This window comes from Poromitra crassiceps (assembly GCF_964638095.1).
Source record: "Poromitra crassiceps genome assembly, chromosome: 1".
NCBI classification, from domain to species: Eukaryota; Metazoa; Chordata; class Actinopteri; order Beryciformes; family Melamphaidae; genus Poromitra; species Poromitra crassiceps.
Genome location: NC_139623.1, coordinates 90,363,512 through 90,388,106, shown reverse-complemented (window position 1 = coordinate 90,388,106; position 24,595 = coordinate 90,363,512). Strand labels below are relative to the sequence as shown.

Sequence of the window (24,595 nt, the reverse complement as noted above, 5' to 3'; positions counted from 1 at the left end):
CATGCGCAGTTGAGCAAACTTGTAGTTAAAAAGTCTGATAACAGTGTAACTAAAATCAGAGTGCAACTAAAATGTAATATGCCGGTCCTACTTATAACCTCAGTTGGCACTGAGGATATTGGGGGAGGGGGAGACGACACCAAACCTCAGCGCCCAGAGCGTCCCAGGCGGGAATCGAACCCATGACCTTCTAGCTGTGAGGCGACAGCACTACCTCTGCGCCACCATGTAACTGTGCACCATGAGCAACAGTCCGAGCTGTGTACAGCTCTCCAATTATAGTATGAACAGATAGTTAAATATTCAAAATGTGCTCATGAAATGATGTGTGTATGTAAGTAAGTGAATGGCTAAAGGTGTAATTACGTTTTTAAGGTTAAGATTGATGATGATGATGATGATGATGATGGTGATTATTATATTATTTACATCAATCATCGTCATCAGCATCAACAGAAAATTGTCTAGAATCACATTTGGTGTGCCAGCTAAGTTTATAGTTGCATTGTTGACAGCAGACACGTTAGAAGGATACGCAAGTTAGAAGGATAAGCAAGCAGGTGTGATCATCTGAACTGGGCTGTTCAAAATTCCCACTGAGCAGGTGTTGTAATTAGCCTACATTATGCTGTTTGACAAAAAAATAAAAAAATAAATGTTGAATTGAACAGAACATGGGTTTGGGAGATTTTATATATACTTTTCTCTCCGTGTAGTAAACTGACACTAATTTGGATTGTCTGAATTAAAAGAACCTTTTTCCTTTCTTTCTTTCTCTTTCTTTCTTTCTTTCTTTCTTTCTTTCTTTCTTTCTTTCTTTTCTTTTTTTCTTTTTACAAAATGTATATCATTGTCAAAACACTGTGGTCCCAGGGGGAAATAAATATGAATGATACCCAGTGGTAGTGCAGGGTATACACAGGTATGGAGTATACCAACTTACTGTACTTCTCAGTTAGCATTGAGTATACCAACTTCTAAATCCCCTCTATAGCCTATACTTACTCTCTAGGCCCAAGTAACTATTGCTACCTAGCAGGGCAAGGAGAGTGACGGAATATGTGGCTATTGATTGTTTGATTAACTGTAGAAAAATAGTTTTAGGGAAATAATCTGCAGTGGTGCAGCCTACAGTACAGTATCATATTTCATCTTTGAGTCAAACTGAATGTAGTCATTTACATAGTCTCCTATAGACAAATGGAGGCAGGAGTCACAAATTGTAGATGACAGACCAGCAGAGTTCAGGTGACTCTATAGTCTGCAAATTAATAAAGCTAATATGTGTCTTCCTGGTTTTGATCAAATATATATATATAATATGTCAGAGATATGTGGAGTGTGGACACATCTGAAATGACCAACACCCCTCCAGGTTAGGTAATGATCCTAATATGCAAATATCACTGGCCCATTCTGGCTGACCAAGAGTAGCTACGTAGTCTTACATGTCACTGTTTATAACAGACAGGTTTATCCTTCGCTGGACAGGCCACTTAAAAAAAAAAGGGCATAGATTTAGTTAATAGGCTACCCACTTCTCCAGGCACCACATTCGAATGCAATGATAAAGTGTATGCAGCACACAACAAAAAGCTTAGATCTTAAGAAATGTCTTTTCCACACATTAAAGAGTACACACAAATAATGCTCTCTGCTTTATTAAATCATATTGGGGAGTTGATCGGCTCATCTCCTCCTTGTGTACCTTACAATTAAAACACCTCAAAATTCAATGTTATAAATCGGGTAAAAATGTTAATAAGTAGGTTAATTAAGTACTTTGTTTCCTTCCATGTGTTGTGTGCAAAATGCTTGTTTATAGATTGCAGCCCTTCAAATTAATCCGAACAAAAGTATTGGCTCCCACGTAAATGTTTGGTATCCTGTATATTCTTAGCTGAACTAAACTGGTTTTACAGTGTGAAACTAAAGCACAATTGGTGATGTATTATACGATTGGCTATTGGTGTTCCTGTTTCCTTTCATTTGGTCTATAGACACAGTTCTCTGTACTTATCAAAGTAAATAATTTCTAAATGCAGGCCTACACTACGCTTATTATTATTTATACATAATGTTACATCAAACAGCAGTCCCTCCTTTCTAAGAGTGAGTTGTATTGCCGTAGCTTTCCATGTGTCCTCCCCAGTGAGCTCCCAGTGAAGTGATGCCATTGCCATTATAGCGCCCGCTCAGCAGTCTGAGCTCTGCGTCCGGGTGGGTAGGGTAGAAGCTAAAAGAGATCTGGAAACACAGAATGAACACATAGTCAATTATTACCGTCATGAATAGTGATAATACTATAATAAGAATGCAAAGTGTCTGTGTGTGAGCAAAGTGTGTTTGGCCACAGCTATGCCATTTCACATGCCATCACGCTGAATCTTTCAGGTGTAAAGAGCACCTCTGCGGGTGACCTAACAGAGCCAGATTTTTGAATTAGGTAGGCTAATTAGGACTGACTACATGGGCAATAATGGCTCATTAGTGGCCAAAATGAGTCAATACAGGTTCAGCACCATGAAGACACCATTTGTTATATGGACCTGAGTGAAGGAGCACAGCTGAGCAGAGTTGGAATCGGCCAGGGAAGTGGACTATGAAAACCCTCTGGGGAGAGAGAGGAGAGGCTGCATCCCAACTCTGTGAGCGAGGCGAGACTAAATGGCCAGTGATTGTGTGCTCCAACAGGTATCAGAACTATAATAAGAAAGCAAAGTCTCTGTGAGTGAGTGAGTGAGTGAGTGAGTGAGTGAGTGAGTGAGTGAGTGAGTGAGTGAGCTAACAATTGCTGTGCCCGATACACTGCACGGGTATTCCGCTAGTGATAATAAACAGGCAGGGTGGAATTTAAAGCTGACCTGTGTTGGCTGTCCAGCAGTCAGAGAGCGCCCTCTGGTGGTCACAAATGTCAGCAGATAGATGTAGTTACTAGCGTGGTATTTACCAGAGACCTGTAACATGGGAGAGATATACAGAATGGGCCTTTTTCACAGCCACCATTTTGTGTCTAAAAGGCAGGGTAAACACATTTGCAACCAAATCACTAATTAGGGCCCCATCACTGGAACACCTGGACTGGAAGTTGGAAACCCTAATTAATGTTTTGGTGCACCTGTGTTACTTCATGCCTTTTAGACACAAAATGGCTGCTGTGAAAAATACCTATGAGTTGAGCAAGTTAATACAGTTGGTAGATATAGTTGCTTGTAACACATAGAAAATAAATTATATAGATCTTAATTGCGATACATGCATACCTTAACTCAAAATATTACAAGAATACAAGTGTTGCAATATTTTTCAGAGCATTGAATATACCCAAATGTATAAGTATAATCTATAATTATGTTTTTTATTTAAATCTACAAAAAAATGAAATAAAATAAAATAAATATATATATATAAAACAAATTTCAGCCTATCAGTAGTAAATACATTTTTACTACAGATTTTTTTTTTGAGCGGGGATGCTAGGGTAATGCTATTTTTACTTCCAAAAAAGCAAAAAAAATTAGGTACCCACTTCACCGAACGTAGGGCCCTATCTTCGCAACGGCGCTAATTTTGCGTTAGCGCCTGTTTTACGCTCGAATAGCGCCGCGCAAAGCCCTAATTGTGGGCGTGTCGGCCCGCTGCCTGCCCTTCGCGTAATCTCGGCGCAAGCCTCATATAGGCGTGTTTATGCCCAAAAGAGTATTCACAAGTCTCAGATCACTCCCCTTAAAAGCCACAGCGTCACCGCCATCACGTCTGTGACAGCAGCTTCTTTCTTGCTCAGTGCAAGCAGAGTGACAGAGTGAGAGAGAGAGAAAAGAGAGAGGGGAGAGAGAGAGGGGAGAGAATGAGAGAGGGAAGAGAGAGGGAGAGAATTGGAGGATGAACCAGCTCGGATTCGTAACGAAAATTGATGCTGATCCATTTGAAACACGCCAAAGGGCCGCCGCACAGTTACGCAGTGAATAACCCCATGTCCCAAAGCGTGAGCTTACTGTAATTAGTCATTTTGTTCATATAGGCTATAACATACACATTTAAAAATAATTGTTTCTTTAATAGGGTAGGGATGTGTGAGATTTTAATTCTAGCCTATAGCCTATACCAGAATTGTCCACTCGGGTTAAGCTATTGTTGCATGGTGCAATTGCAGGGAGAGAGGTTACTGTATAGCCTACTGGTCGGTGTTGTATCAAAAAGTGATTTGCTGCCAGAAACTGATTTCGCTCCATGGGACCGCGCACAGCGCTGCCTCGGTGCCTCTACCCACCCTGTGCACCGACCCACCCCGCCTGCCTACCCGGCCCAGCTCACACCTTCTCCGGGGAGACCCCCCTCCAGGACCCGGCACACTAGCCGAACTTGTGCACACCACACTTAAAAGCACCCCTCCCTGGGCTACACACACCCTCCAGACCCTCGTTCCCCTGGTAATCCAATTCAAAACGCAAATCACTTTTTGGCACAAAACCATGACCATGAGGTGTTTTTTCTGCAGTTTATCAAGGTGTGTTTTTTTCTGCAGTGTAGGCTATAGTTGAAAATCAACGTAGCATTCTGAGGAGGGAGTGTGTCTGCGTGCGAAGTTGGAGAGAGTGACATCATGCCAAGCGTAATGTATCCAAGCGAGGATTTCCTGCACTGCGTGGAGAATACTGTCTGCGCTCAGGGGTACGCCTGGCGTAGTGGGTTTTTTTGCGCAAAGACCAGCTATTTAGTGGCGTTAAAATTGAGTTTTCTAACACATTGCGCTGGAACGCCTATTTTGGCATGGGCAACGCCCAAACCTCTGTTCACGCTCGGAACATAGCGACGGTATCTTCGCCAGAGCGCAAAATGACACTTGCAGGAGGCAGATGATAGGCTAGAGGCCCACGGACACGCCTGGGCCACGCCTACACCTGTGTCTGCGCTTAGATCCCAACGCAAAACTGGATGGTGGAGGCAGACGATAGCTTAAGACGCAGGGAAGATAGCAATAAGAGGCGCACAAATGGCAGCGCAAACGATAGCGCTGTACGAAGATAGGGCCCGTAATATCCAATCAATATTCTAGTGATAGATGGCATTGTCAAGTCATGTCACATAATCTAATTTAAATCTCTGACCTGAATGATGCCTTCTCCGTCACGTAATTCTATCTCCAGTTCCGGGCCAACTTTGCGACCCAAAAGTTCAGACCATATGAAACCATAACGCAACTGGATACTGGGGAGAGGAGAGAGGGAGAGAGAGAATAGGATTAAACATAGGCGTCATATATACTGGAGGTGTATATAGTATGGAGTTACTTCTGTGTATTCATTATGCAATCAAACCAAATAGGTTTGAAAGCAAAACATTTACACCCGGCAATCAAGAAATAGATTTGAGATCAAAACAACAAAAATCAATCAACACTGTAATATTTTTTTTTATTGCAAGTAAAATAAATTTGTGATTAATGATGTGACGACTGTGAATTGAAAAGCTTTGTTTGCAAATCCAAAAGTTTTGCTTGCTTTTGAGCTGAATCTTATGGGTGGGACCTACACGCTGAAAGCTGTGGGATACTTGGCTATTCTCGATTGGAGTGAGAGCGTGGCAACATCCAGCTAGTAAACGAGAGAGGGAGTTTTGAAGTCCATGGGGTGGGGTGGGGTGGGGTGGGGTGGCGGGGTCAAATCTCGTCTTTGGCACCAAATTGGTCAGGGCCGGCACTGGATTCAGCTCAACATGGATTTGCAAACAAAACTTAGTCACAAATTTATTTTACTTGCAATATTTTCTTTTGCAGTGTTGATAGCTTTGTTCTTAAATCTATTTTTGATTGCACTGTGGAACATTTAGCTCTCAAACCTATTCTGTTAATAAAGACACAAAAGTAACTCCATATAGAGGAGAGAGGAGTTTAGAAAATGGATTGGAGAGGACTGACAACCCATGAAATAATAATAATAACTGAGAGGAAGTGTCTGTTTTGTAACCCCCTATTGTGTCACTGAACACACAGTGTTAAAAAAAAAGCTGTGCAAAAAAAAAGATACAGCGATACATCACAATATTTTTCTGAAATATCCATACAGTATTGCAGAAAAGATTTGTTGCAATATATTGCCGTATACATTTTATTACACAGCCCTAGAGAGGAGTAGAGAAAATGATCATTCAGTGGACACTGGAGGGAGAAAAAGTGAGAAGGGGGGAGTCCATTTCAGGGGGTGTGTACTGTGGACTTGACTCACCCAACTATGTAAGAGCCGGTGATCTCCCACACCCTGATCGCTGTGATGCGTCCATCTCCTGATGACGAAAACCCAGTGCCACCCCCAGACCCAACAGGCACAGAGAAGGAGTAGTACTCTGACACAGCTAGAGAGGTGAAAAGACAAGTTAGAATACAAGAGAAGGAAATAGGCTTTGTTATTAGTGTTGAAGTGTGTGTGTGTGTGTGTGTGTGTGTGTGTGTGTGTGTGTGTGTGTGTGTGGGTGTGTGTGTGTGTGCGTGCGTGCGTGTGTGTGTGTGTGTGTGTGCGTGTGTGTGTGTGTGTAGGTGTGTGTGTGTGTGTGTGTAGTGTGTAGTGTTGGGGCAGATAGACTTACGTTGTGCCATGCAGCTGGCACACATCACAGCAAGGAACAGGAAGGCAAACATCCTAGAGGAAGGCATTCAGAGAAAGGAATCAGCACAGAAAACATAATCCCATTCTGTATCATTGTCATCAGCATCATCAGAAAATTGTCCAGAATCACATTGGCACACTGGTGTGCCAACATGGTCTATAGTGGCATCCGTGACAGACAGGTTTCGGGCTTTCAAGTTGGAAGGATAAGTGGCAAGTGTGATCTTCTGAACTGGGCTGTTCAAAATTCCCACTGAGCAGATGTAATTAGCTTCCATATGCTGTTTGATTGACAAATATATTATAAAGAAATTATGAATTAAATGATGATGGGAGATTGTTATTTATTTTCTCCCCGTTTGGATAGTTGAACTGAAATAATAACAATTCTGCCTGTGTAACAGATTTACCACTAATTTGGATTATTGGCTGATTCTCCCCCCCCCCCCCCCCCATTTTTTTTTATAAACTTTTTGCTAATGCAGATACATGGATGGAAATTAATTGCTAGCATGTCATGGCTATTGGCAAGGCAGGGCAAGTTTATTTGTATAGCAGATTTCATGCACAGAGACAATTAAAATTGCTTTACATAAAATAGATAAAAAGAAAAGAGCATATAAAAAGATGACAGAAAAAAATATTACAAGGCATAAAAAACTATAAAAAACTATAGTGAACCAAAACCAATGAACAACTGCCAACCCAGTCATCAGAATAAAATGTGTCTGCACTCTGCAAACCAGGGATACCTACAATCTCAATGTAAATTTTAATCAAAACGGCAGTTAATTTGAAATCATTGCCGCCTTTCCAACGTTAAATGCAAATACAACTTCTTTAACAACGTTACGTTTAGGCAAGTAAAACAACTTGGTTAAGGTTAGGATTATGGTTTGGGCTCGGCCTAAATAACAAAAGCGTTAAATGTGATTATGGTTGAATTTTAGACTTTGAACACGCTGTGACATGAACACGGCTCTCCGGTGTGAAATGATGTCGATGGAGGGCCCCGACCACAACACCTTTACTGGCCACCGCACTATTTCAATAGCAGACTCTATAACGTTGATATAGTCTGTGTGTAAATGTTGATATGCAACACATTTTTGGTTCAGTAACGTTGACATCATACGTATATTGCAGAAACATATCAATGCCACCATTTTATTCTGGCGACCAGGCTGCAACTGGAAAAAAAAAAGAAGCTAAATGATGACTTTCTAGAAAATAATATTACTACCTTCCAATGCAACCAACTCCCCTTTTTATTTTTTATTTACATTTTAGTGGTTCTATATATCCCAGAGGCATATCAGTGATAAGGCTTGATGAAACACTGAAGCTTACTCAGCACATAACGGACCATGTCAAGTAAAACAATGGAAATACCAAAATTGGAGTTCTATGTGACCCATAAGCGGAGACAGGTGTAATATACTCACGTGTGGTGCAAGTCCAAGTGATCTTCTGGAATCAGTGTGAGCTCCTGAACTGACGTTGTGTCGACACTGGAACTTATATCTAGCCACCCCAACCCCAAACCTGCCCACACAAGGCACGCATGCAAGCACACACGCACGCACGCACGCACGCACACACGCACGCACGCACGCACACACACACACACACACACACGTGTGTGGGTGTGCATGCGCGCGCATGCACACCCACAATTTCAAGGTGAAATTACCCATGGCATTCCTAAATGACACCTTGGTCCTGCTGAACAATAGCAGGCTCTTTCTGCTGACAGGTCTTGAGGTGAACAAGGAAGTACACATGAGGATGTAATTGATCGCATTCTCATCCGCAGAGTTTCACCCAGACTCATTGGATAATGCAGGGTTCCAGTTATAACCTGAGAGCTATGGGGGTCCCCAAAATCCGTCGCCGCCAAAACAAATTTGCTATTTATTTCCTCAAATTGTGGCCGTTTGAAAGAGGAATATCTCATTTAAAATTAACATTAAGATTATACTGTTGTGATGTCATCATTCAGTCTTACTCTTCTGAACCATCAATATGTGTTCCTTTTCTCACTCACCTCCACATCACCACCTGCCAATATATAATGTCATGATATCATTTACTTATTTGCATCTGATAAAATACAACAATTAAATTTAATGAGCCACAAAATTGCGAGACTTATTGATGGACATTTATTTAACTCTGTCTATGTTTGCTTACTCTGCAATGCACTTATAAATCAAAAACTAACATAACAAGGCCAGGTTGAAACCTGGCATACGGCCGTTGCATGTATCGTCACCCATGTAGCCTACCCATGAGGTCCTTGCCAATCCCCAGCTTTAGCTGTGGTGGGGCATTCCTGTCCGTGTTGGAAATTAACTTTTGCATCCGCCAGCCAAAGAGGCTGGCCGATTTGAAATTGTACCAGCCATACCCATTTGTTTCCCAGGCAGGCATATTTTGCAATCCCACTTTTGTGTATAACTAACATTTGTGTAATGGTTGTCTTGATTTGGGAAAAAAGTAGTTTATCTCCAATTGGCTAGGTCTAACGAGGACGTTTGGCACTTGAACATGAAAAGAAGCAAATGAGAAGCTGTAATCCGAAAAGGTAGAGTTTATTAAGCATTAATAATCCAAGTTTTTTTGTTTTTATCAAATGCACAGTATAACCAGGGTATTTTGAAAAAAAGAAGCAGTAGGTCAACACAAGCAACAATGACATAGGTCTAAACAAAAAAGAAACAAATCCAACATGTGAAAAAAAAGCACAAACGAGGGCCAACTTTACAACAGTGGGGGTCAAACTACGGCCAACTGTGGCGTGTTGTCCGTTTTTAAGTGGCTGGCGATGCATGTTGCAATTAAAAGACATCAACAACAAACAAAACAAAAAAAAAGTCATGGTGGCCCACTTCAAAATAGGGGTCAGGGTACTAAAGTATAATCCTTTTTCCTATTTTAAACCAAAGACAAGGAAATTAACGCTTTTTTTCTTGTCCCTGTGTAAAACCAAAAATGAGAAGATGGGCCCGCTTTCTCTCTCTCGTGTTTTTTTCATTGTTGGTTTAAAAGGGAAAATGGGTTATTAGGGCTGGCACGGATCACGGATAATCCGTGACCCGTACGGATCAGCCCCCACGGTTCGGAACGTCAATGGTCCGCAGACCCCCGCCCCCCCCCCCTTTCGTTTCATTTAACGTTTAACGTTAGTGTATGAGAATGCCTGCAGCGCAGCCAGACACAGACAGGCATAATCATGGCAAGCACAAGTGAGCTTCCTCATCCCTTGTCGAGCAGGGAAAGGGAGGAGGTGGGGAGGGAAGAAGGGAATGTGGGGGAGGAGAGAGCAGGGAAAGGGAGGAAGTGGGGAGGGAACATGGGAATGGGGGAGGAGAGAGCAGGCAAAGGGAGGAGGTGGGGAGGGAGAGCAGGGGATGTGGGGGAGGAGAGAGCAGGGAAAGGAGGAGGTGGGGAGGGAATGGGGAATGTGGGGGAGGAGAGAGCAGGGAAGGGGAAGAGGTGGGGAGGGAGCAGGGGAAGGGGGAAGAGGAGAGAGAGCAGAACAGAACAGGTAGAATATTGCATTTATACCTAACAGGTGCTGATTACTGTACAAGAAATGCCAGCCATTCCCCACAAAATACACTTTTATGAAGAAAAAAGTAAACACACACACACACATTTTAAATACTTTATTTGGTTCCACAAATTACATTTCATAAGCAGGGAAACAAATATATCAGGGTCAATTAATACTGAGCACTTATGGATACACATAGCACCTCCTTCTCCACACTGCTAGACTGCCAATAATTGCTGAGACAGAGCAATATTTGACAGTTTGTTTGGCTCTTGCCCACACACACACACACACACACACACACACACACACACACACACACACACACACACACACACACACACACACACACACACACACACACACACACACACACACACACACACACACACACACACACACACAAATAGATGAATTATTATAAATGAATAAAATAAAGACAGACTGCATTTACCTGACAACAGAACAACCTCCAGTTTAACAGCATTATGTGTCTGTATTGACCCCCTACTGCCACCACATTAGAAGGGAGAGGATTCTCAAACATCAATCAGACAGTAGCATTATATGGACTGCATTTAGCGTTTTTATCCAAAGCACTTTAAAATGATATGCCTACATGTACATTCACCTGCCCACATTCACACACCAATGGGGGCATTACCATGCAGGGTGCTGGCACAACCATCGTGATCAAAACAAAAAGCGGAGGAAGGGGGGGAGTTTGTGGTTTTGAGAAGAATATTTTGGGGAGTGTTTCCTGGTAGGTATCATGTTTAATGGTCTTTGGCATGGTACAGTCCTACTCACTTCACTTTCAGTTCAGTTGATACAAAAATGACAACACGTTTGCTAATGACAGAATATTCAATCTCATTTGTTTTCTTTTTTTTTAATACCCCCCCCCCCCCCCCCCCCCCCCCACCCCTCGGTTACAACCTTTTCATGCTTTTTCATCCTGAACTGATGGAATTGGAAATGAACCGAACACAAGTTTGTGATAGATCTAGGTGTCAAATGGAACAAGGAAGTGACCTGTAGAGAAAGGATTACAGGATTCTTCCAACTGACTCCACCAGCTCCCTTCTATAAATAAACTGGTACGTCACAACCTAGTTAGCCTACTCCTCGTCTTTGGAAATTTCTCAGATGTTCAAAACTTCCTGCTTGTGATTTTGACTAGTTTTTTTTTTTAAGTCTGCATCGTTGAGGTGAAATGATGTCACCTAGGGGGCACTATAGCAATATTTAAAAATGTTGTTGGTGGTTGTAAATCATAGAAACAGTATTCCTTTACGGTTGTTTTCCTTGGGTCAGGCTGCATCGATCCATGCAGGCCCCGCCCATTTCCGCACTTGAGGTTTGCCGCAATTTTGAATTTTGTCCAAAACTACATTTTGCTAGTCCTCCTACAAATTTGGTCTAATCTTCACCAAACCATGACATACAGCATGTAGACTGTTCTGCACAAAGTCCGCACCGTTATATAGCCTACTTTAATCGACTTCCAAAGTTTGGTGGGTGGAGCCTAGTTCACAAAAAAATCCCACTATAAACCATTATCTGTGTTGTTTGTTTCAGATTAAAGACAACACATTACGTAGTGTTTTTTTCCAATATTTTATTTTCAACTTTTCAGAGCAATACACAGACAAGACAAACGAACATGCTCAGACCAGTGGCGATTTTAGCCTGACATTTCTGGAGGGGCAGTTTTATGTTGTCACGTCACCACACAAAAAAGATCTGGTAGGGAGGCATATGACTGCGATTTGAGTGCCAAGGAGCAGAAATATTCCAAAACTAAATACACTTCATATTTGTCCAAAACACACAGCACACAGCAAAACCACAGCAAAATCGCCATTGAGTAAATGTACAAACCTTGGATTCACTTTATCCCCAGGCTGAAGCATGACAAAATCTTCTGGTCTGTGTGGCCCTATAAACGCTTTATTTCCAATTTCTCTTCCAACGACAACGTACTAAACCGTACAGACAACAAATAGTCTACTACGCGATTCATTGTAGTAGGCTAAATGAAAACACACTTCACAGTATTTAGCTAGCTAGCGGCAATGTACTGGTCTGATTTATCCTGGTTTGTTTATTTTCTCCTCGTCACATGGCGTTTCGCGGCCAGTCCGGCCACACCTGTTGGGCGGAGTTCATGTCAGGAGTTCACACATTGGGGCAACATCATCTCTGCCCCTTTACCCAATACAAAATTGGCAGGTGACAGGCCATGTCACGTGGTTGTTTCTATGGCAACGGTGGGTCAGAGCGCCGGCCTGCCCCATATGCAGGAAATGCAGCGCGAGCAGAGCCAAGCACACGGAAACAGACACACACAAGGAAATTACTCCAAAACAGCACTATAGGGATTGTGAGTAAAGTTAATTTATATAGACACCAAATTCACAGTTGAATCACTACATTGTATTAATATAAAAATACGATTCAGTTGCGAGTCAGATGCGAGCTTCTTGCACCACAGTGCATCTGGTGGGGCACTGCCCTACTTGCCCCTAATGCAAAATCGCCACTGGCTCAGACACAGGAAAAGAAAAGAAAAACATATTATGACATTCAATATTACATGACCAGCCATTTAAGGAGCTTATGTGCTTGTGAGAGATTGTTCCTGGGATCCCACACAAGGGGTCTGTTGTGTTTACTCTGACAGGTCCATGAGAAACCAGCCAGGCAAGTCACCCGTCACCCCTAACCTCATCAAGGTAGGCTAAACGGGTCCCAAACAGTTGAGAATTTTTAAGTGAATTGGTCCTCAGAAACCGAAGTCTCTTCCATCCGTATAACAGAGGTCATGTCCGTCAAACCACAGTTGGAAAGAAGGTGAAGAGGTTGACTTCCATTACTTCAGAATAAGTTTTTTGGAAACAGTTGTCCCCTGTGTTAGAGACTGTTGCACAGCTGTAGGGAAGTTTAGAGAGGACTCCGAGCAGCCGAAGATGGCGAGTTCTGCCTCCGGCTGGAGGGTTATTTTGAATTTGAGTACCAATCAAATATTTTGCTCCAGAATCACATTTCGTGGTGTTGACTGATGTTTTTTTCTCTTCTAAATGTAATTTTTCTTGTTAGGAGTAGTGGTGCCTGGTGGAGATCTGCACTATACTATACCTTTTCTAGTTAGAAACGTGATGCAACACATTTTTGGTTCAGAAACCTGAAATTCTATATTTGTGGATTGCAGAAACGTACAATGACAACATTTTATTCTGGCGACCAGGCTGCAAAGCCACCAGTCCTAAATCAGATTCACTCAACAATCACGGGTCTAGTTTATGTTTATTGAAGTGATTTTACGTGTAAACAGCCTCAGAAAATCTCATCAACTGATTTTGATCTAGTGGAAGAAGAACGAAAAACAGTGATATTGCATTGCACCATCACTAATTTTCTATATTAAATCTAGTTTGAAATATTATCATTATATTTTGATGGGGGGGGACGCATGATGCATGATGCTATGCTGCATGTATCGTGTGTACAGCAGTGTTTTTCACCTGAAGGTGTCTCATGAAAGGAGACATGTTTGGCATTTCAGCTCGTCTTGACCTTGTAAACACAGTGGAGAATAACAGAGAGTCTGAGGTCAGTCTTGTCATCGACAAGTCAACAGGAATGTCAACGAAGCGCAAACCTTTTAAACAACAGTGGCACTTTTCCCTCGACCCCTTCCCCTGCCTCCAACACCACCCATATCCACCTAGCCACTAATCATACCCACCCCTCACCCCAACACCACCCATATCCCCCTAGCCACTAATCATACCCATCCCTCACCCCAACACCACCCATATCCCCCTAGCCACTAATCATACCCACCCCTCACCCCAACACCACCCATATCCCCCTAGCCACTAATCATACCCACCCCTCACCCCAACACCACCCATATCCCCCTAGCCACTAATCATACCCACCCATCACCCCAACACCACCCATATCCCCCTAGCCACTAATCATACCCACCCCTCACCCCAACACCACCCATATCCCCCTAGCCACTAATTATACCCACCCATCACCCCAACACCACCCATATCCCCCTAGCCACTAATCATACCCACCCCTCACCACAACACCACCCATATCCCCCTAGCCACTAATCATACCCACCCATCACCCCAACACCACCCATATCCCCCTAGCCACTAATCATACCCACCCCTCACCCCAACACCACCCATATCCCCCTAGCCACTAATCATACCCACCCCTCACCCCAACACCACCCATATCCCCCTAGCCACTAATCATACCCATCCCTCACCCCAACACCACCCATATCCCCCTATCCACTAATCATACCCACCCCTCACCCCAACACCACCCATATCCCCCTAGCCACTAATCATACCCACCCCTCACCCCAACACCACCCATATCCCCCTAGCCACTAATTATACCCACCCATCACCCCAACACCACCCGTATCCCCCTAGCCACTAATCATACCCACCCCTCACCCCAACACCACCCATATCCCCCTAGCCACTAATCATACCCACCCCTCACCCCAACACCACCCATATCCCCCTAGCCACTAATCATACCCACCCCTCACCCCAACACCACCCATATCCCCCTAGCCACTAATCATACCCACCCCTCGAAAACCCACTCTCAGCACCTTCCTATCCCTATGGCACCTTTTCCATCCCCCCCACCCCCAACACCTATCCCTTTAACCACTAAACTCTCTCTAAACATCCATGAGCCCTATGCAGTGTGCTAAGCAGACTGGATGACATCCAGCAGATAATAGAACGCTCATCCATAAGAGACTTGAGACTTGACTTGGACTTGTGACCAAAGACTAGAGTCTTGGACTCTAGCTGAAAGACTTGAGACTTGACTTGGACTTGCAAAAATAACTTGTGAGCATGTGTCTGTGTGTGTGTGTGTGTGTGTGTGTGTGTGTGTGTGTGTGTGTGTGTGTGTGTGTGCGTGCGCACGTGCGTGCACTGTAATCTAATATTCAGGGTAAACTGGGTAGTCTAGTTCACCTGGTTCCTGATATTTGTGTTAAATGACAGGAAACCACACATGCTTACAGTAAATGGAGCAGTTACGTCTTCAGAATGTTTTAGAAAAGTCTCACGTGTGCTGCCTTACCACTCAAGGTGTTTTCCTCATTTGATTGCATTGATGGCACGGTGGCTCAGTGGTTTACACTGTTGCCTCACAGCAAGAAGGTCCTGGGTTCGAACCCCGGTCCGTCCCAGGTCCTTTCTGTGTGGAGTTTGCATGTTCTCCCCGTGTCCATGTGGGTTTTCTCCGGGTGCTCTGGTTTCCTCCCACCATCAAAGACATGTATGTTAGGGTTAATACTCCTGTCAGTGCCCCTGACCAAGGCAATGGCAAAATAACTGGAGTTGGTCCCCGGGCGCTGCACTGCGGCTTCCCACTGCTCCTAGTTCTAGGAAGGTTTCTAGTAGAGGATGGGTCAAATGCAGAGGATGAATTTCCCCACGGGGATAAATAAAGGATAACTTAACTTAACTTTGCATGTTGTCAGTCACATTCAGATTAACTCACTGCATTCTTAATGCAAAAGTATACTCTATGGAGAGTTAAGCATGAGATTTGAATGTCTGGAAGTTAATAGATTTCATTAGCAATTCAAATGAGAGTTTTAGTGATATGGTCTAAACAGAATAGAATAGAATAGAATAGAATAGAATAGAATAGAATAGAATGAGATGGATTCCCTCCATCCCCACTCAAATCAGCCTCTGGGAATAACAAACATACTTTAATCTGGCCCCATAAAGTAGCATGCAATTAAGAAATGTGACGCCTTGTGGACATTTTCCCTGTATTAGGAACACTAGATTGCGTTTAAAGCGTTTAACGTTACTTGTTTTTCACGTGTATTTTGTTTTGTCTGTCCGTCTTCATCCTAGTCTACTTCTCCGCCTAACCTTAACGATCATCACTGCTTCCACTCCGCCGGCTTGACACGTCACCATCCGCCGCTCTTCGCTGCTCAGCCTGCCTCCATCACTGGATTACTACAGTATCTCTGCTGGATTTACCTTTCTGGATTTAGTTCTTTCCAGCTCTCTCTCACTGCTGCTGGTTTTGGTTGTTGGCATAGCATGGTTAAGATGCCCTGCCGCACGGGCTCGGTCTCGGACTAGCTGCAACAATCACAACAACAACATCAACAACTGCCGCTTCGGTCCATCAACACTTCCACACAACTCATCGCCTATCAGTAACTAGCCACTGCCAACATACTCCCCGAATTATTCACATCTGTACTCATGTCTCATCTCCAACTCGGACTCACCCTCCTGCTACAGACAATAACACATTTTCCTCTCCTGATCTCTGCAACTCCTTTCTCCATTCCTTCAATAACAAAATCTCCCAAATCAACAGTTCACTGACTGCCTCCATCACCAACTCCTCCACCCCCGCCCCCCCCACTATCACCTTCCCCCCGCCCTGACTACACCCCCCTCTTCTCTCACTGCTTTCTTCCCCCTGACTCCTCCCTCATCACTGACATCATCACTGTCTCTAAGACAACCACCTGCTCCCTTGACCCCCTCCCCACCACTCTGACCAAAGCATGCCTCCCTGTCATCATCCCCCACCTCACCGCCCTCTTCAATCAGTCACTATCCCAAGGTCACGTTCCCTCCGTCTACAAAATCGCCGCCGTCACCCCTATTCTTATAAAAGCCCACTCTTGACCCAGCCAACCTCTCCAACCTACCTTTCCTTTCCAAAAGCCTTGAACGAACACATTGTCACCACCCAACTCCACTCCCATCTCCAATCCAATAACCTCTACGAAGCCATTTCCGTCCATTTCACAGCACCGAAACTTCCCTGGTCAAAGTCATTAACGATCTACTCATCTCTGCAGATTCAGGTGCCCTCAAAATCCTGATACTACTAGATCTCAGCACAATCTTTGATACAGTGTGTCATTCCATCCTCCAAAGGCTGCGCCAACTGGGTGTTGAGGGCACCGCACTGGACTGGCTCACCTCCTACCTCACTGACAGACAACAGTTCATCTCCCTCTCCGGTCACACCTCCACCCTCTCCTCTGTCATGCAGGGGGTCCCCCAAGGCTCAGTCCTCGGCCCCCTGCTCTTCATCTGTTACACCCTCCCCCTTGGTCACATCACCCGCAAATTCAACCTCGAAACCTACAAATCCACAATAAAAACCTGGCTGACCCACAACTTCCTCAAACTCAACAGTAACAAGTCAGAACTACTTCTCATCTGCACCAAATCCACACTTAGCAAAACCGGACCCATCACACTCAGCATTGACGACACAACTATCACCCCCTCCCCCTGGCTCGCAACCTTGGCTTCATCCTGGACCCCACCCTCTCATTTTATCCCCATGTCAGCTCCATCATCAAGACTTCATACTTTCACCTCCACAATATTGCAAAAACTCCTGTCCTCCACTCTCTCCACTGGTTCCCCATCAAAGAACACTTCAAACTACTCTCCTCACCTTCAAAGCCCTCCATAGCCTGCCCCCCCTTATCTGACTGATCTCCTTCTCCCCCATCGCCCCACCCAAACCCTCCGATCTTCATCCACTGTTCCCCATCACCGTTCCACGATCCAAACTCAAGAGCTTTGGAGATCGAGCATTCTCAAGAGCTGCACCGGACTTTGGAATTCCCTCCCCCAGACTGTCAGAGAGTCACCTGCACTCCCCACTTTTAAATCCCAACTCAAAACGTACCTGTTCTCCCAAGCTTACAACCTCCCCTACCCTTAACTACCTCCTCCAACCTGCCCCCCCCCTCTCTTCTGTCTGGCCCCTGGCCCTCCCATTCACCCCCTCCCTCCCCCCTGTTTCCATATATCCCTGATTGAGGTGTTAATTGTTACCTTGTTATCTTGTTAATTGTTATTTATTTGTTGCCTGTTGCCCGTTATCGTGTTTTCTGTTATACTCATACTGTCAGCGTCTTAGGGTCATTGAAAAGCGCTATATAAAATAAATGAATTATTATTATTATTATTATATCCTTCAATGAAACACTGAGCAGGTGAATCCATGTCAAAGCTTCGATTCCTTATTGGTTGCATGTATCAAAACCACTTCAGTTAGTAAGATGTGAATGCAGGAAGAGGCATGTGTTTGGCACCTTTGTTTTGGTGTAGGGTGGGCTCATAAATATGAGAAAGGCCATGTTAGGGCTGGTACACATGGCACTTCTTTTGCGTGCACGAATCCATTTATGCCAACGCAGAGGTGCACAAACGCGAGGTTGATGCGGTCGTGATGCGCATGCCAACCCGGTATCGCCCAATTGTCTTTCAAAATACATGCATTTAATACGCGAAAGTCTAATTTTACGTGCAGTTTATATGCGGAGTGACAACCGGTTTCCTGGCCACACCGCCTCTAGTTCCTCGTACAGGGTTATCCAGGGTTATTATTGTGGCAGGGAAAGCCCTCATGTACACAACCGGCACAAGAACACCTTGGTTAGGTTTAGGCAACTATAACATGTCACTACTACAATCAGGCGGCCGGCGGCAGCGTGCGGCGCACAATTGCTCCACTACGCATGCGTCAAGCATGTGCGTATAGTGGTCGAAAGGCGAGGAAAAAAGAGAGAAGAAGTCATGGGGAAACGGAAATCGCATCGATATGCATGAAGCATAACGTTAGCTGTGCCTGTGAACAGCAGTCATCTGCTGCCACAATTGAGCCCCATCCGTGTCCGCTGCGATAGCCCCTCCATATGATTTAGTTGCCGACACCAGCAGCTTTCTGAAAAGTTACATTATTCTCAGCTGGGAGCCGGCGACACGCTGTAAAAAAGCGGGGGGATGCAGCGCACTTTTCAGTGCAGAGCAAACTCGGAGCAAACCGCAGCAGAGCCCCAGAGACACTCCTCCCACCACGGAGGAGGAGGAGGAGGGGGGTGGGGCACGCAGGGCACTACAGCATACAACCATTGACAGTACACACAGACCCAGGCAGCAGCAGGCTCGATGCACAGTGAGCAAACAAGCTAGAATAGGCTATCTGATGCCCACCAGCAGTAAATCAAGACCAGCAAGAAGGTGTAGGGTCTGCACACGCAGGGGCCAGCGCTGCTGGTTGCAGCTAAAAAATATTATTTGGCCAAACAAAATTCCTTTGTTTTCACTCTTTTATTGAAGGAAATTATTTTTGAGGTGTCATTACATCAGAAAATATTAGTTTCAGAGTCAATGATGTGCTTGAAATGCTTCCTTTCACAAAAGGCTGAATATCTCAGATTCTAAATTGAAACGTGTCTTTTTGCTCAAAACAACCTATCTTCTCCGGCTCATAACTAAAGAACGGAAAATGGTATCAATAAACTTTTTTTTGCAGATGATAGAAGAGAGTCTCATCGTTCTTTATCCGTGTTCGGTGTTTACATAGTAATATCACACAATATTCTGTGGGCCTCGAGAAATCACTGAAAACGCTCTGAAACTCTGGCACTGGGAGTGTCCGTTCTCCAAAAGTGGCTGGCACTCAATGAGTTAAGGTTAGGCAACAAAAGCAACTTTTGGGGCAAGTCAAACAAATTGGTTGGGCTTAGGGGTTGGATTTGGGTCGGGGTGAAAACGGTCCCGTGTTGGGAGGCGAACTCTATGGTGATGAAAATGTTAAAGTTGAAGACGCTATCCGCTGGATTCTACAGCAGAGAAAATTCCCTGCCACTTTTTCCTTTTTCCTGGTACAGACACCGTGAGAAGCTTTGAACTGCAGGAATCCTTGGAATGTCTACATTCATTTCCTTCTGGTATCACTACCAACCTTCACATAGTGGCTCCTACCGTGGGCCATACTGTATTATCAGAGCATCTATGAGTGCGTTTACAAGCACACAATAAACAGATAACTGAGAATAATCTGATTTCCCCGTTTACATGCACTTACTAAATAACTTACCTCAAAGTCTGTGAGTGGACATTACTGCAATTAATAAACCAGATGATTCAGCAGAAACCTAGGTATGTTTATCGTTTTCTCATAAACCGATAATGGCCTTTATCTGGTAAAGGATGCCGTTTACAATCAGTTAACTCTAGAAATACGCAGTGTTGGGGGTAACTCATTACAAAAGTAACATATTACATTTAATATATTACTTTTAGCAGTAACTCACTAATATAACTTATTACTTATAGGATTTCAGTAATATTATACCAGTTACTTTGTCAAGTAACTCAAGTTACAAATTGAGTTACATTTTATTAAATCAAAGCACATATTTAAAAAAGATACAAGCATTTCCTAATCAAACTGTGTGTTTTTATGCAAATAACCACTATAGATGACAATAACAAAGGAAAAGAATAACATTTAGAATGTTGGATTGTTTACATGACTTCAAGGCGGTTGAAATTATTTTTCGGGATGGTTCCGGGGCGGCGATGTCATTCTGCTGCTGCTGTTGTTTTGGTAAAAGTAATGCAAAAGTAGCGTAATAAGTAATGAGTTACTCTACACAGAAAGTAATATTGTAAAGTAACTTATTAATTTCAAATGAAAGTAACTAGTAATATGTAGTATATTACATTTTGAAAGTAACTTGCCCAACACTGGAAATACGATAAACGGTTTATTAGTGTGCATGTAAACGCACTCAATGTGAGTTATGACATCACAACCTGTCAACAAAAAAAACCTGTTCAGCAGAACCAAGGCATAAGTTAGGAATGTACCCAGTGTAGGAAATTAGCCAGGAGCAACAGCAAAAAGGCCCATCTTAGAATGCCCCTAAAAACCATGATCGAGGGGCAAAAATTGCCCCATTCATTTGAATCATTTTATTTTCATTTAACTATTTTCATTTCCATCTCTAACACACACTCAGCACCTGCAAGCTGGCTGCCAGGAGAAGACGATGAAGAACACACTCACACAAACATTGCTGTTGCTCACACTACCAGCATCTTCATGCCCTAATTCACACCTTCACCTACAGTATCCCATAACCCCGGAGGGTCGTTGGGGCACCATAGACGATCTGTCGACAAACTCTCTCCATCTCTCTCTATCCTCGGCAGCTCTCACTGTTTCACCAAGTTTTAATTGAGTCCATTCTTGGATGTTATCCTCCCATCTTTTCTTTTGTCTCCCCGGTTTCCTGCCTCCTTGCACAGTGCCTTGCAGGATGGTCTTTGCCAGGCCTGATGATCTGGTGATGTGTCCATACCACCTCAGTTTTCTCTTTTTCACAACGGTAAGCAGGTCATCGTGAGGACCGATGGCTTGGCTGATCCTTTGCCGGACTTCCATGTTTGTAATGTGCTGGGTGTAGGAGATGCCCAAGAGTCTTCTGTAGCATCTCATTTCCAATCTCTGTATTATTTGCTGTAGTTCTGCTGTGAGGGTCCATGATTTGCATGCGTATAGGAATATTGAGATGACAAGTGAGCGCAGTAGTCTCACTTTTGATCCCAGGCTGATGTTTCTGTCCTTCCATATGGGCTTGAGTTGTATCAGGGCAGCAGTTGTTTGTGGTATCCTGGCAAGGACTTCCTTCTTGGAACCTTCGTCAGACACGATCGCTCCAAGGTTTTTGAAGCTGGACACAGTCAAGTGCTTGTCCATTGACTTTGATGTCAGACATGATGCAATTGTTGTTAGTCATCAGCTTTGTTTTTTTCTGTACTAATTTCCATTCCGTAGGCTCGGGAGGGAGTCGAAAGGCTTGATGCCCTAATTACTATTTCTTTAAAGTGCCCCCAAAATTTGGTAAATGCCACCATTTTTTTAGACAGTGGCAGCAAAAGTTGTCCCCAAAATATTGTTTAAATTTCCTACACTGATTGCACCTTATAAAAGGTGTGTGTGTGTGTGTGTGTGTGTGTGTGTGTGTGTGTGTGTGTGTGTGTGTGTGTGTGTGTGTGTGCGCGTGCGTGCGTGCGTGCGTGTGTGTGTGCGCTCCGGTACTAGTCCTCCGCCTCCTGGCTCTGGTCCTGGCCTTCCGCCTCCTGGCTCCGGTCCTGGCCTTCCACCCCCTGGGTCCGATCCTGGTGTTCCGCCTCCTGGCTCCGGTCCTGGTCTTCCTCCAGGGTCTGGTGGTTTTCCTGGCCGTCCCCCTGACCTTCTCTGTCGGCCTGGCAGTTCGCCTGGCTGTCCGCCAAACCTGCTCCGCCAGTTTGGCCAGCCCCCAGGTCGTCCACCTGAGGTTGCCGGCTCCGCCCTTTCCTCATCCGGGACTCTGGTTCTTGATTTTTGTTATTTAAGTTTCAGTAAAACTTTTTGCTCCTAAAACCTTGCCTGCTGCCTCTTCTTCTGCATTTGGGTCCACACACTTTCACATACCTGACAGGATTATGTAGTGTATGTAGTGTAGTGTGGTGGCTTCTTAACAAAATTAGTTCCATAGCCACTTCCCTTTGATGGGGTTGTGGGTTCTGACTCGCCTCCAATCAATTAGGTACAGAGGTCCTTGTTAAAGTTCAAATCATATTTATTTGCAGTCCAGGCGTGCAGCAAAACTTTCATAATGTACTATTTCCAAACAAAAATTATCATCAAGAACTTGTTATTCTGCGGTCAAAAAACTGTACCGCTCCCCATCTCACCATCAGCACACACCTGTCTGTACAACACACCTGCAATCACTTCATATAACATTATATTGGCTTAGCTCTCTGCAATACATTTTAAAGGACAGCAGGGGGAGATCCTTTTATGGCTCCCCAATTCATTAGCCATTAGACCCAATAGTAAATCAACCCAATCAGACTGGCATCATCCTCCTTAAAAAAAAAATGCTGGTCACATGTTTTGGGCACAGTTTTACGATTTTTAGAGCAAATTTAATATAAATAATATTTTATCTAATGAGTTTGTAATGTGATATGTTTTTACTTTCAGACCAATCAGACTTTAGACAAATAATTCAAACCCAATAGAACACCCAATAGAACAATGAATCCTAATCACCAAACAACAATAATATAATAATTTGAATAATTAAATAGAGAAATTGGAAACTGGCTCTAACATACCAGCCCCTAATTGCTTATTACATAGCAATTACCAAATATTACATCAATAGTCAATTTCAGGGCAATTTCATAATTTCTTTTTTACAGTTTTCATTTTTTTTTTTTTTTTTTTTTTTTTTTTTTAACATAGGCTATATAGGAAATCTATCCATGGCATTTTTGCCTACTCAAGTCCATAGTACATGAAATCCTCCAAGATCAGATCCATGGAAAATTAAGTTCAAGTAAGGTGTGTGTACTATATGTGCGTTAGTCCATTGTTCTGCTGTTTGAAAGTGCAATAAAGTGGAAACTTTGCTGGAGAGTCAGAGACCGAGAGACCATAGAGTCCTTCTATCCCAGTCAGAGGTGCACGTGACTGGAAGGATTGGACTTAATAGGCTCAGTCAGCTGCCTCCAGGAGCAGACAGAGCTTGGTGATGGGTCTTTGAATGATGTTGGTCTTGGTTTTAACCAAGACACTACGCACCAGTCCTTTCGACCCTGGAAGGGCCTTGACTACACGTCCTAGGAGCCAAGAGTTTCTTGGTGCATTGTCATCAATAATGACAACGAGATCTCCAGGGGTGAAGTTCCTTTTGATTTGATTCCATTTGTGTCTTTCCTGTATTAGCGGAAGGTATTCTCTGGTCCATCGTTTCAAGAATAGATCGGCGAGGTATTGGACCTGCCTCCACTTTCTTTGTGAGTACAGGTCCCCCTTTTGGAACAGTCCAGGGGGCATGATTGGATTTGTTTTTAATTGAAGTAGATGATTGGGGGTTAGGGGCTCAAGGTAATTTGGGTCATTTGTCACTGTTGTGATTGGCCTATCATTTATGATTGCCTCGACCTCACACAAGGCGGTGTGTAGAGCATCATCATCCAAAAGTTGTTCCTTTAAGACGGAGTAGAGAACCTTTTTTACAGATTTAATTAACCTCTCCCACACGCCTCCATGGTGAGCTCCTGTGGGAGGGTTGAACATCCAGTCAATTCCCTTTTTGAGTAGTGTTTTTTGGATTTTGTCATCATCCAGTAGTTTCACAGATTCCTCCAGCTCTTTTTGTGCGCCGATAAAGTTGGTACCTCGATCTGATCTGATGCTTCTTACTGAGCCTCGACGACAGATGAAGCGGCGAAGAGCATTGATACATGCATCTGTATTTAGGTGACTGGCAACTTCGTATGACAGAGAAAACTCCAACAAACAAGCTCATTGAGTATTACTCTTCATGGAATGGCCTAAAAAGAGCCATAGCTTGGATGATGAGATTGAAGAAACTCCTTTTACAGATGAGCCAGAAGAGGAAAGAGGCTGGTCTTAAATCTGATCAGGACAAAGGAAAGTCACTGAAAGACCGGATGATTCTGCTCAAAATGCCTTCAGCTCATGCACTAAGCCTTTCAGTAGAATACATTGA

At 43.8% G+C, this 24,595-nt stretch overlaps 1 protein-coding gene across 1 annotated transcript; it reads right to left on the bottom strand.

Moving 5' to 3' along the window:
• Positions 1–1,645: 1,645 nt before the first annotated feature.
• On the bottom strand, positions 1,646–22,388 carry LOC310799197 (zymogen granule membrane protein 16-like; the record flags this gene model as incomplete). Its single annotated transcript, XM_083661764.1, has 7 exons — positions 1,646–2,247; positions 2,865–2,957; positions 5,109–5,208; positions 6,225–6,351; positions 6,583–6,635; positions 8,048–8,147; positions 22,184–22,388. 7 exons carry the CDS (start codon positions 22,386–22,388, stop codon positions 2,107–2,109), a joined length of 819 nt encoding a protein of 272 aa, XP_083517890.1. The 3' UTR covers positions 1,646–2,106.
• Positions 22,389–24,595: the final 2,207 nt, after the last annotated feature.